We start from the raw sequence: 13,832 nt of genomic DNA on the forward strand, positions 1-13,832 counted from the left end.
AAGACTGCAACTGAATATTATTTTTTTTCTTTGATTAAGAAATATTACTACATGTATACGCTTTCTGCGCAACCCATTCCAGATGAGTTGGACACATTTTTTTGTGCTCACTACTCTTTCACCGTGCTGCCTGTAATCTGTTAATCTTGACCAATGTCTTTTTTATTCATCCCAATATATTTAAAGAGAAAAATAATTTCAAAGGCAAAGATGGCTATGTTTGTCAATGATAAAAAGATTCATAAATGCTGATGAGAGGTATAAATTAATGTCAATGCTTGAGACGGCTTCTATAGACTTCGATATAAAAGATAGTCAATTCCATCTATTTTAACGACTGATACAGTCATACCTCTACTTTCGAAATTAATTGGTTCCAAGAATTTTTTCGTAACTTGAAAAATTCGTAAGTGGAGGTGTACTTTATATGTAAATTCTCTAATTTGTTTCATGGTCCTCACTAAACTACCAACTAAATCCTTTAAAATTGGTCGGTGTCCCAATTTTGTATGAAAGATGTAAGGAAACACACAAAAATGAGCTGGGTTCGGCTCCAGCACCCCCAGCGACCCTAATGAGTATAAAGCGGTTCAGAAAATGAGATCTTTTTTGTTCCTCGAGTCACTCATTTGCATATAAAAAAAATTGTAACCTGAAACTTTCTTACCTCAAGGCATTCGTAAGTAGAGGTATGACTGTATAGCCATCTTTTCGAGTCAAAATTTGGAAAAAGTTACCAACCAAGTAGATTATAGTATATCCATGCACTCTTCCCACATTGTACTTTGTAGTCTAAAGTTATCATTGAATGTCTTTAACATGTATGTGTATCATGTCAAATAACCAGAAGTCCAGTAGACTTTTTTAATGATTGACGGATGCTAAATTGATACCAAACCGACTTTCCCGCTCGCATATTTAGCACGTGGCAAGAAGAGGGGGGAAAAAAAGACCCCACTTTGGATGAGCCTAATCTATGGTGCATTTTCCCAATGTTATTAGGACAAATAAGTAGTGACTGGTGGCTGTCGCCGTATGTGTATAAGCACGCATATATTTATCTGCGCCTGTATATTTAATTGGGCAGGTCTTAGCCAGTGTGTTTAAAATTCCTCCGGAATGACACACTCGTGCAAACTAGGGTAATTCAGGGACACAGTCTGGCTCTTGAGAGTGCTGCCTTTTATGAAGGGGGGTGGGGGGGATGGTGGAAGGTTGCGCTTGGGCTGCATAACGACATTAGTTGGGTTTCTTATTCTCATGACACTTCTCTGATAAATAATGAAAAATATGAATGGATGGAGTGGCAAGGGGCAGCAAACAGCACGGTGCAGCAGATTTATTTTCTATCAGTGTCAAACTGTTGATATTAGGACTGGGATTTTGGAATGGCAGATTGAAAAATGTTTAGGTGTGTCTGCGGTTACATTTTTAAGTATACACCATGGTACTAATGAAAATTGTCTAGTTTGGAAGATCGTAAACAGTCAAATGTGGATGGTTTTAAATCACTTTATTACACTCCAAATGAGGTAAAGCAAAAATTGTGCATACTGTATGGCTAATTTTGTAGTATTGGACAGTATGGGATTTGGTTAGAAGATCAGATCCTACCCAGTGGTGTTTTCAGTAACATGGTTTTAAAGAGCATATTTGAGAAGGTGCCATAAGAGCTCACTATTTTGCAAAAAAAACCCGATTTGATTATTTTGCATTATTTTTTTCTGGTTCATATAAAGAGGGCCATTAAATTAGTATTGGACAAACTTCTTGATAACAGTCAAATAATCAGTATCAAAACACCCGTGTTGACTATTCATCTTCCATACCGGCTTATCCTCACTAGGGTCATAGTACTGAATTGGTTGCCAGTCAATCACAGGGAACCATAACACAGAAAATCACTCACCCTGACTATCACACCGCCCACGAGTTGGAATCGAACACAGACTTCCTGCACCAAAGTCAGGCGGAAGAAAAACTGGTATCATTGCGTAGCTATTGATAATGTTCCATTTTTCTAGCATGTGGTATATTAATGCTAATACAGTAATCCCTCGATTATCGCGGTTAATGTAGACCAGACGTGGCCGCGATAATCGAAAAGCCGCAAAGTAGGGTCACCCCTATTATAACTACCTTTCTTTTCTTCTTCAGTGCCGAGTCCTAGTAGTAAAACTGGCTTCCGCTTATGAGTTTTAGTGTGGATTTTCACATTTTTATAAACTTAAAGAAAAAATGTAATAACTAATAGCAGAAAAAGAATCACAGTAGTGAATTCGCGATAAGTAAAGTCGTGTCATTTGAGGGAAGACTAATTCACCGAAGAAGGTTGAAATGAGCTTGTTTGTTCTGGTTATTAGTTGGTTATTGTTATTAGTCATTTTAGAATGATTTCCTGACTAGTGGATCATTAATTGTTGTTTTCCATATCGTGAGATAATCATTGTCATGAGACCTTGTATCACAAACCCTATCATATCATGAGGTTTTGATTTCTACTGCCAAGTGGTCCCTCCCAGTTGCTAAGATGTGAATGCATCAAGGCTGTTACTTTACTGTATTTTTAAGGGGATTTTTCTATTATTTATTGTTCTTAAACTTATTATAATTGTATTAATTACTATTATTTTACGCCACTTTCTTTATTTAAGTTCTTTATTATTTATTTTTTAAATAAAATTGTAAATGATTTAATAAATTTAAATAAGCTGACTTAAAAAGAAATAATAAAAAAAGTGAATATCAAAGTGAATAAAATAACATCAAGAGGCTTTTTTAAAAAATACATTTTTTAATTCCACACTGTCTCCAAGCAATTAAATATAATAGACTCTTTCCTCTTAACTTTGAAAACATGAAACAAACAAAAAAATAATTTACATGTAATTTTTTATTGTTTGTTTGTGACACTCGCGAGGATAAGCGACACAAAAGATGAATTAATAATTAAATTAAATTGAAAAAGGTTTTTTTTTCTCACAATAAAAAAAATATGGGAATTCCCTCTGCCCACCTTGACTGCTGATGCCCACATACGAGGCTTCTTTTTGATATCATAAAGTTCTTGCAAATGATTTACAAATAGCAATGCCTGTAATGTAAACGCTTGCTTCATGCTTCCAAGAGGTCTGCATAGTCCCAAGAGGGATTGACCGCTGGGTTTTCCCACAATGCTTTGAGCCACCGAGAGACATCCTTCTAGCGGGAGTGAGTGGGGGAATTCGGTTCGAGTGTGGGAGCAATCCCGTTGGAAGGGGGGTAGGGAGATTGTCCTGACAAAAATTCACATCTACTAGTGAGAAGTATGTTTAAATTCACGCCAGAAGGATGAGAAAGAGGAAAAAAAGTGATTATATTATTGCCAATGGCCCTGAAAGAGTTAAGGTGTAAGGTCTTTGCGCCGGAGATTGCATGAGAATGTGAGGCAGCTCAGCTAAAGGACTTTGTCATCCCCCAAATATTTCGGAGCTCTTCCAAAGGCTTCACGTTGTAACTGGCTGCGGGGTTCTCCTGGGGAAGGAGGTGGACCTTTTTTTGCGCGCCCGAGGAAGGCTTTAGTGGCTTGCGGGTGGGGGTTGTCACTGGGAATGAGCAGAAAGAAAAACAAGACTCCTGCTACAGCAGCAGCAGCAGTGAGCGCTAATCTCTCAACAGTCTACTACAAGCCAAGTGATTTACGTCCACATCGCACACGTATCGCAAAGGCACGTGAGCGTTAGGAGGCAACGCCAGCCCAAGAACAGAGAGGCCTTATGTGGCCAATTTACACTGTTTGGATAAACGGCGCAATAAGGAAAGCACCAAAATATCAGGGAAAATTCAGTAGTCTGCTCAAAACAGTTCGAGCATGAATCGGGTAGAATTAATCGATCATCATACTTTGGTCATTGATTCATTATTTAGAGATGTGTTAATAATTTTGAGCCTCTTTATAGACTCTTTATAGTCTTTAATTTTCTTTTCCTATTTGCAAAATGACAAAAATATTATTAAATAATCTGGTTGGATTTTTTACAATAAAATCATGCAATAGAAGCAATTCAAAACAAAGTTTATTTTCATAATAGTATTTTAAGAATAGAAAATGTATGTAGCATATCGCCCCCAAAATGCTAAAAGTCCTGTAGAGTTGGATTACAGTTGATTTAATTCAGTTCCACATATATATAGAAATGATTTTGCTTTAGGAAGAATGTAATTTCCATAACTAATATAAAATTAGTTTTTTGTATGGAGATACGATAGTACTGCACATTCCATGCAAAGTTACATATACATTTTGTTTGGTGTAAATTTCAATAACATATAGCATGTATTTTTTTCTTTTTTACACTATAGACTAAAAATGAATATTTCTGCCGTTCCATTCCTGTTTGGCGGAGGCTACAATGCAGGACTGCCACTCATATTTTTCAATTATTTCGTGCTTAATAACAATTGTCGTCATATGCCATTTCTATGCACAACTCTTCATTACACCTGCTCGCTTTGGACTCATTGTTGTTCCCTTTATTCTGCACTAACAAATGGGCAAAAAACATGGAAAGAATGCATCGCTCCGCCCAGTGCTCGTAGAGATCTTTACACGAGGGAGTTGCGGCGAGAAAGTACAGCTGAAACCATAAGCAGCCTCTCGCGTCTAAGCCACCTGACTGTCTCGAATGCTCACATCTCAAAAATAGTCTCGTATCTCAAGGCAAATATTTTCTTGGGAATTTACTCGTATCTCAAGTTCCTCGTATGTCAAGTTATTACTGTATAACATTTTTTTAAGTTTTAGTGCAGATATGCTTTAGTGCAAACCATTCATTTTCCGAACTGCTTATTCTCACAACCTTAGTTGTTGCCGCCGAGTCATGATGTTGAAACACATTTCGATTAGAATTTCTATGCTGAAATAAATTAATTGATAGAAATTCACATTCCGGTGGCCATTTTCCTCACACACATCAAGATTGCCTGCCACATGGCACATTGTCAGCGTTGATCAATTGTATCGCCGCCCGGCATTCCTAACATTCTGCGTGTGTCAGGTTTAACTTGGGGTGTGGCGCCACCTTCGCCCGTCAGCTTCTGAATTGACTTAACTGTGCATTTTGTAGTGTCTGTCATCAATGGCAAGTGAAGAATGTTCGAAAAATGATCCCCCGTTGTTGCTTTCTTAAACGTCTGATGAACAACAAGTCGGCTTGCTGTGCGTCTGTCGTGGAGATGTTTTTGTCCACAAAAAGTGGAAAGATCTAAACCTAGTTGTACATGTGCTGTTTTATATTAATCTTTCATCTACATTTAATTTAGGCGGCCACCTGGTTTGCGCGTTAGTCTCCTAATTCTACGGTTGAGGGTTCGATCATATGCAGTTTCTCACTGTGTGGAGTTTGCATCTTCTCCCCAGTCTTGCGTGGATTTTCTCCGGGTACTCTGATTTCCTCCCACATTCCTAAATCATGTAGGGTAGGCTGGTTGAACACTTAACTTGCCTCTTGGTATGACTTTTGATGAACTTTATCTATAATTATGCCCCCATGTATACCATATAAATCTTGCCAAAAAAGCTGCGTTGCCATTTAATATACCCGGGTCTATTAAATGGCAGGGGTATATTAAATGGTGCATAAACGAGAGGCTCGAAAGTAGCAAAAAACATTTAATATACCCGGGTATATTAAATGGCAAAATACGGTACGGCTTATACGTGGAGATAACTAAAATACAAGAAAATACTGCGCTTTAACGTGCCACAGAAAAGGATACTGTGGGCCGGATCTGGCCCATGGGCTGCGAGTTTGACATCCATGCTTTATATTTCCCAAAAAGGCAAAGATAGTGGATTTGGCCTAAAAAAAACAATTAAAACCGTGAAGAAGAAATTGTGGAGAGAGCTTCAGAGCTGATTGAGAGCGAGGATAGAAGAAATAGTTCTTTGCGGTAGAGTTGCAAAGCAGGATTTGCATAAATAATGCGGAAACGATGCTACTGAAGAAAAGGTGTTTGTTTTTGCTGACTCCCTGGGAGAAATGTCATAAAAATTCCAGGCAGTAAGATGGATTTGTGTCTTATTTTTTTTTCATTTTACACTTTTACTGCAAATGAATATTCGCCCCAAATATCAATTACCGGCCTCCTCCAACTACTCCTATTCGATATAGGTCCTGAAAAACCCATATCAATTGATCACTAGTCTATTCCATCTTTGCTTAGTCAAAATCCACACCGTAATCGAGCTAAGTTCTACTGTACCTATTTAACTCACTCTGGTTATCTTCCGATGTTGTCTTTTTTTTTGTTAAGTTATGTTTTCCGTGCTCTCTTTCTCCTTAGTGTGCCTGAGGGCCATTGAAAGCCCCCTTGAGGAGTTTCCTAAAGATAGGACAAAGAAGCAAAGCCTCTCCCTGGACTATTCTTATTGTTTTTCCCCATTGTGGCACGAAGAGACACGCACCAAGGTGGGCGCACAACCTCACACAGACGAGGACGTGAGGGAGAATGTTGGAGGTCCAAGAGGAGAGGCCAGCGGCGGCAGGTACAGCAGCGACCCATTTCGGTAAAAAGGAACGTGGCAAGAAGGAGCGAGAGGACGCCAAGGACACAAGAGGGAACCTCAGCAACCTCACCAATCCCGGCTCCAGAAACGTCCGCGCCAAGGCGCCGCTAGCGCACGCCGGCAGTCCGCACCAGCACCTCACTTCACCCTGTTCTGTCGTACTGGTAACCCCATCAATGCACTCCAATCGGCTCAAGAACTCCCCATCCACCAACACACAAAGGTGAGCTGGCTGGTAGGACACGTTTTCACGACCTTGTAAAAGTGGTACGGCTGACACGAACATTGTTTTGATAGACACATTACTTTTGAAATTAGTCTGCTCATGTATAAGTCACGTTATGTATCGTGTTCTGGGCCCCCATGAGAGCTGGAAATGTGCATGAATTAAAAATGTCCTCAGAAAAGTTTGAATATGAATATTATGTAGATGTATGAATGCTGTCCAAAAGTGAAATCAAAATGTCATTTTGATCCACAACAAAGATCATATATATATATATATATATATATATATATATATATATATATATATATATATATATATATATATATATATATATATATATATATATATATATATATATATATATATATATATATATATATATATATATATATATATATATATATATATATATATATATATATATATATATATATATATATATATATATATATATATATATATATATATATATATATATATATATATATATATATATATATATATATATATATATATATATATATATATATATATATATATATATATATATATATATATATATATATATATATATATATATATATATATATATATATATATATATATATATATATATATATATATATATATATATATATATATATATATATATATATATATATATATATATATATATATATATATATATATATATATATATATATATATATATATATATATATATATATATATATATATATATATATATATATATATATATATATATATATATATATATATATATATATATATATATATATATATATATATATATATATATATATATATATGTGTGTGTGTAGTAAAAACTAACACATTTTAAAACTCCCTTATTTAAAATATTTTATCAAAAATGTATAGTTAAATACAGAGTATGTAGTTTGTTATTTAGTTTTTAAAAGTATTTTCTCATCTTATCTAAAATATAAATGAAAGTATCGCATTCGTACTCTTAAATTCTAATTTAATATTGAAAAAGTAAGATTAAAACATTCACAATAAAAAAAGTACATTTCCAGTTTTAAACTAAAATGATGTATAATAAATAAGAATATTTAATGATTTCCCCTTTCTGCACTATATAAAATATTTTCTTTTCTGGCATAAATTGTTACATGAAACCCTCATGCTTGTGAATAAGATAATAATGTTTGTATTTTTCGTGACTTATTTCCTTAAGTTTGCCTTCGTCAATGGCATTAGAGATGAGCATTCACTGCCACTCCTTTCAGTTTAAGAGTTAGACTTCTACGGCTGTCAATGGCAGGGAAAAATTGAAGATGAAATAAAACATACAAGCAGGGAGCCAATAGTTCTCAATGGTGTTTCATTTCTCCAATGTGTGCGTATGTCACACTGTCGGAGAGAGTCAATTGGGGTCCAACCTGTGTGATCCAGAAATGTCCTCGGGTTCAAGGAGTGCATTGTCTTTGGACGTTTGCCGCTCCAGTCTCTGGAAAGAGCGCCCCGGGCTGCCAAAACACTCCCTTGCTTTTCTCCCGTCTGTTTGTACATAGTAGAGTGAGCCAGGCAGGCTACTACGCTTGGGCTTTTTGGACTTGTTGGCATTGCTGCTTGTACAAGTGTGTACCAGAATGTGGAGGGAGGGATTAGGGTGTGGCAAGAAAGTTCGCTGAAAGTTGGATTTGTCCTACTCTGTGAGACTGAGCTGCTTTCATAGCATGCAGGCGTGTGAGGAAATCAGCCGCACTCATTTCTATTCGGTTATGTCTGCTATGTTATATTCTTGCCACAGAGTGTTTTGGATGAGGTTGAACTTACCGTAATTATTCGAGTATACAGTGTTCCCTCGCTACTTCGCGCTTCAGCTATCTCGGACTCAGAGCTTCGCAGATTTTTTTCAGGAAAAAAAAAGATTTAAAGATATTAAGTTAAAATTATAAATTACATCATTTTACAAGAGGTGGAAACAAAATATAAATGGTCAATAACATGGTGAGAGTTCAGGAATCGCATTGATGACGTCATAGCTGTTTACAGGCCCAAAAAAACAATGTTCACAACTCCCAATAACGATGTTTCTTACGTGAAAAAAACCTGCAGAAGATCCTCCATCCGGACTACTATGATGTTTTTACTTGGTGGTGCTTTTGTGCACGTGTTATACGTTTTTTTAAGCATTTTTGAAAGGGCACGCCTACTTCGCGGAAATGCAGCTATTGCGGGGGGTCCCGGTCCCCATTAACCGCGATAAGCGAGGGAACACTGTAATGCGCATCCATAATTTATGACTAAAAACTTGGTATGACATTTTTTTTTAGTTTTTCTCAGCTCACACCAAGCATTGCACCACTACTGGTAACTGGCAAATGCTGAACATATGTCGCCATGACAAAACATTTAGTCACAACATATGGTACGGGAAACCTAGTAAAACAAACTCTACCAATATGAATACAAATGGAATTTGCAATTTTAAATCCTTAGTCTAATTCTTTATCAAAAAAATTTCAAAGTTTGATTTATCATCATCAGATTCCATTCTTCTTGAGCAAGTATAGTGCTTCCTCGGCGGACTCGTTACCCTGGAGCAACTTTAAACAAAAAAAATAATACTACTATTACCCTATAAACTTGCCAAAGGCTATTTGGAGAGGGATGGCTTTTGCAAAAAAAAAAAGGTAGATTGTCGCCATCTATTAGACAAATAGACGTCTAAGTCTCCCATTTATAAATAAAGGCTGCGTAACAACTTTTACACCTGATGTTACGGCATTTGATGAGTGCATGTGTCTCCTTGGTCATCTAGGGTTTTTGGTTAGGAAAAACCCATTTCCGTTTATTAACAGTGAAAACATGTGTAGACAAATTCTTATTGGTTTTATCATGTAATACAAAAATTAAAAGGGGTTCCCCAAAGCACCCTGGACATGTTCAAACTAGAGTGAGACTCAGAAAAGTAAAGCAACGGTCACCTGCTCAGATGCAACTTGGGTTCCATTCAATCTCAGAACCGTGAGGCGGGCATGCTACTTACTCTCCACCGTGTCAGCAAAAATATAGTTGGCGCTGTGCTGCTTCTGTTTATACTAAACGGTTTTAGGATGGAGCACCACTTGATGCATTTAACATTTGTGATAGGTCCTGTTTCTGTCAATTCTAAAGGGACTGGGGAGATAAGCTATCACAATTGTTGTACAATTTTTGACCAAATAATGTACCGTATTTTCACGACTATAAGGCGCACCGCATTATAAGGCGCACCCTCAATGAATGACATTTTTTCTATATATAAGGCGCTCTGTATTATGAGGCGCACTGTCTATTTTGGAGAAAATTTAACACTTAAGTGCGCCTTATAGTCTTGAAAATACGGTAATTGCTTTTGACTTCCAGGTATGAAGTATTCACTACACAGTCACCTCTAGAGCCAGCCATTTTTGATGTTTTGGATTTTTTTTGTATAAAATCTTGCAGTGGGGAAGGAGCTATATGATGGAATATTTTGTAAACTAAGATGGCATCTGCATATTTAACAGTATTGTTTCAGTTCAGGCGTTTGTGTTTTTTTTTTAATATCCGACAGTGGTGGTTTTTGGTTTTCTGTTTTTTCCATATATAAGGCGCACTGGATTATAAGGCGCAGTCTATTTTGGAGAAAATTTAAGACTTTTAAGTGCGCCTTATAGTCGTGAAAATACGGTAATATTTTTTAAATCGTGGCATATTGATATGATGAGATAAAATGATCCGAGTCATGATAGATTTTTTTTTCCAGATTATTTTGCCCCAGGCTGAAACGTAATCTAGAGGCTATTCAGGTAGCAATAAGTCTGCAGTTAATTAGGAATCCTTGATCCAAAATAATTGGACTCCAAGGATCAATAGATACCAACCCATGCTACAGAGCTTCAAAGTTAGTGTCCACAAGGACAGCGAACTGAATGGCGACGTGACAGGCCTTCAGCCTGTAAAAGAAATAAGCATCACCCAATTTTGCTATATGCCTTTGTCATATTGGATAATATTGCACTGCGCTTCAAGGCACAATAACCAGTCCTGCTAACTTCACATCTTCTGTGTCTTGCCAGCCCTAAACCTAAGACGGAGGCAATGGTCCGCTCCCCTCCTGTCATGTCCCCGTCCACCGCCTCCCAAATGGACTCAAAAATGCCCAATCAGGGCAAGCCAGGGAGCGGTGGCAGCCAATCGCAGCCCTCGCCCTGCGATCCCAAAAACCTGGGTACCAAAGGTGCACCCAGCGTGGCGGGAGGAATCGGCCTCAAGAACGGACAGAGTTTGACCTCGGGCTCCGGCTCCAAAGTCAAAGTCAAACGGGAGCGAAGCACATCGGTGGAGTCCTTCGAACAACCAGAGAGCGGAACGACCAGCACGGAGGAAAAGGGTAAGCTGAATTCTTGTGAAGCAGCTAATATTACTCACCGACTTTGTAATGATTTGCTGCCAGCGCCCATGATTCTATTGGTAAAACATGCCATCTTTCTTTCTAATGAAAGGTTTAAATTCATGCCGTGGAAAGAATGAAACCAAATCTGCAATGCTTGAATGCTTTTTTGTAGTTAAGGATTTCCCAAATATCTACTTTTGATTTGGGGGATGGATATAATAAGTTTCATCAATTTTACATTATTAAAGGTGCTATAAAATTTTGACCATGTGAACAAAGTTAAAAGGCCTGCACTAATGTCATTTCAAATGAAGAAAACAAATTTGACTTGTAAATCTGTCTTGTTTTTAACCATTTTAAAGAGATAATTTAGAGATCGCCCATCTTTTTACAGCAATCTTTATCTAAGTCTCCTGATTATTTTTAATTTATATACTGTATAGTCCAGATCTGATACATTGGCAATGTGTTAAAGGGAGAAGGGAAAGAACTCAAAAAAAACTATGCAGAACAGAATTGCTAGGCATCTTAACTGGGTAAAAAAAAGTATTAAGGTTAACCTACGTAAAACAAGTGGGTGAACATTTTTGGCCCAAATTTGGCTAAAAATGTTTAGTAATGTTATTTTCTACAAACAATAGTATTAAAACAGAAAGTTCCTATGGCACAGGCAAAAAGTTTGGTTATGGAAGACATGGGAATTGCACCCACAACATTCAATGATCACCATAGCAGTAGGTTATATTTACTCTGAAAATTTGCATTCTATTTCCGACCAAATATAATTTGTTTTTATTTCTTAAATTTTCTGATGCCACCCATTTTTAAATATATTTCTTATAGCTTTTGTTTTGACCTTTTTGGAAATACTTTAAGAATGTCATTTAAAAAAAATTGCTTTATGATTTTTTTTTTAATTTCTTATTGAGCCATTAGGAAAAAAATGCTTTTGTTTTTACCTTTCTGGAAATACTTAAACAATGTCATAAAAAATATTTTATAATTGTCTGGACATTTTTTTAATGTAGTCAAGCAACAATTGTCACTTAAAATTTGAATCGAATCATGTCGCTTCCAAAAAGAACCAACTTGTCATTGAATTTTTATGGCTTTCAATATTGTTTCTGAATGGAATCTTGTATCTTGCTACATGTTGAATCCGCCTCAAGTCATAAGTTGCCAACACTATCAGCAAATATCAAAATAGTCATCGAGTCATTTGATCAAATAGTCGATTAATCGTGGCGGCTCTAGTTTCACTGCCGTTGACAGCACTCTTGATGTGTAATCCATCCCCCTCCCAGTCAAAATGGATTAGACATCTTGATATCAATGCCATCCAGTAAGTTAAATATTTTTATGGGTTGGCTGACATATTGGCCCTCTGCAGGAAACTATAACTCTTGTTTTTTTGGTGTGTCTATACAGATAGTAGCCGGGTGAAAAGGATGTGCGTGGCAGAGCGGAGGCAGCCTTACAGTGGAGCTGACTGGTGCTCCGGGGGTGAAAGTGACGAAGATGACAAAGGATTCTTCAGTAAGCATGCTTTCGAGCACCCAGCTGTTTATCGGAGTCAATAGTGGCAAGACATCCTAAAGCCGTCTTGTTGTCTTCCCCACAGACTGTAACTCAAGTGACGTGAAGCCGCTGGACTCTGTCACCCATTCTACCTCCAATGCTGGACTCAGCCGCTCCTCCACACCCTCCCACAATCTAATAGGAGGACAAGGCGCCATGACGGAAGCGCCTAGTGGCCAAAAAGCAGGCTCCAAACTCGTCTATGTCTTTACTACGGAGATGGCTAACAAGTAAGGAAGCTTACTGAAGCAAAGTGTGCGAAAACATCTGAACAAACCAAACTGAGTCAAATTAAGAAGTGTTGAACAAGTGTGTTATGTTAACAACTTTGTCAGTTAAATAGAAACAAATGGAAATTAAAGCCTGATGCTAATAAAAATACAATCATTTCCCCCATGCTGAACAGCTGCTTTTTGGCATGATGAGTCCAGTCCTTTCCACTGCCGCTGAAATACAAATCTGCTTTCCTTTCTTATTTTCAGGGCAGCTGATGCAGTTCTCACTGGCCATACAGAAAACATCATCACCTTCCACATGAAAAACATCTCCAACAGCAAAGACAAAGCTCATCTCCTTCTGGTAAAGAAACACATTTATATTCAATCCCTTGATGGGTCAATTTTCATTTAACATACTTTATATACATTATATATAAAGGGACACATCGCACCATTACATAAAAATAGTACCGTATTTTCACGACTATAATGCGTACTTAAAAGTCTTAAATTTTCTCCAAAATAGACAGTGCGCCTTATAATCCAGTGCGCCTTATATATGGGAAAAACAGAAATCCAAAAACGATAAACCACCACTGTCGGATATTAAAAAAACACAAACGTCCGAACTGAAACAATACTGTTAAATATGCAGATGCCATCTTAGTTTACAAAATCGTCCATCATATAGCTCCTTCCCCACTGCAAGATTTTATACAAAAAAATCCAAAACATCAACAATGGCTGGCTCTAGAGGTGACTGTGTAGTGGTTGCTTCATACCTGGAAGTCAATAGCAATTATCGTATTTTCACGACTATAAGGAGCACTTAAAAGTCTTAAATTTTCTCCA

General features: G+C 37.0%; 1 protein-coding gene across 3 annotated transcripts in view; it reads left to right on the forward strand.

The window, feature by feature from the left end:
• The window catches only part of bcl9 (BCL9 transcription coactivator), a 37,694-nt gene that overhangs the window by 14,247 nt on the left and 9,615 nt on the right, over positions 1-13,832 (forward strand). For all 3 annotated transcript variants that reach the window (XR_013327893.1, XM_077728451.1, XM_077728452.1), the window contains exons 3-7: positions 6,325-6,770; positions 10,868-11,181; positions 12,613-12,720; positions 12,806-12,992; positions 13,245-13,341. Coding sequence is in view for 2 of the 3 variants with exons in the window: in XM_077728451.1 (XP_077584577.1) it covers positions 6,490-6,770; positions 10,868-11,181; positions 12,613-12,720; positions 12,806-12,992; positions 13,245-13,341 (987 nt within the window). In the remaining variant the exon portion in view is untranslated. The remainder of the gene's footprint in view (positions 1-6,324; positions 6,771-10,867; positions 11,182-12,612; positions 12,721-12,805; positions 12,993-13,244; positions 13,342-13,832) is intronic.

This window comes from Stigmatopora nigra, chromosome 11 (assembly GCF_051989575.1).
Source record: "Stigmatopora nigra isolate UIUO_SnigA chromosome 11, RoL_Snig_1.1, whole genome shotgun sequence".
Taxonomy (NCBI): Eukaryota; Metazoa; Chordata; class Actinopteri; order Syngnathiformes; family Syngnathidae; genus Stigmatopora; species Stigmatopora nigra.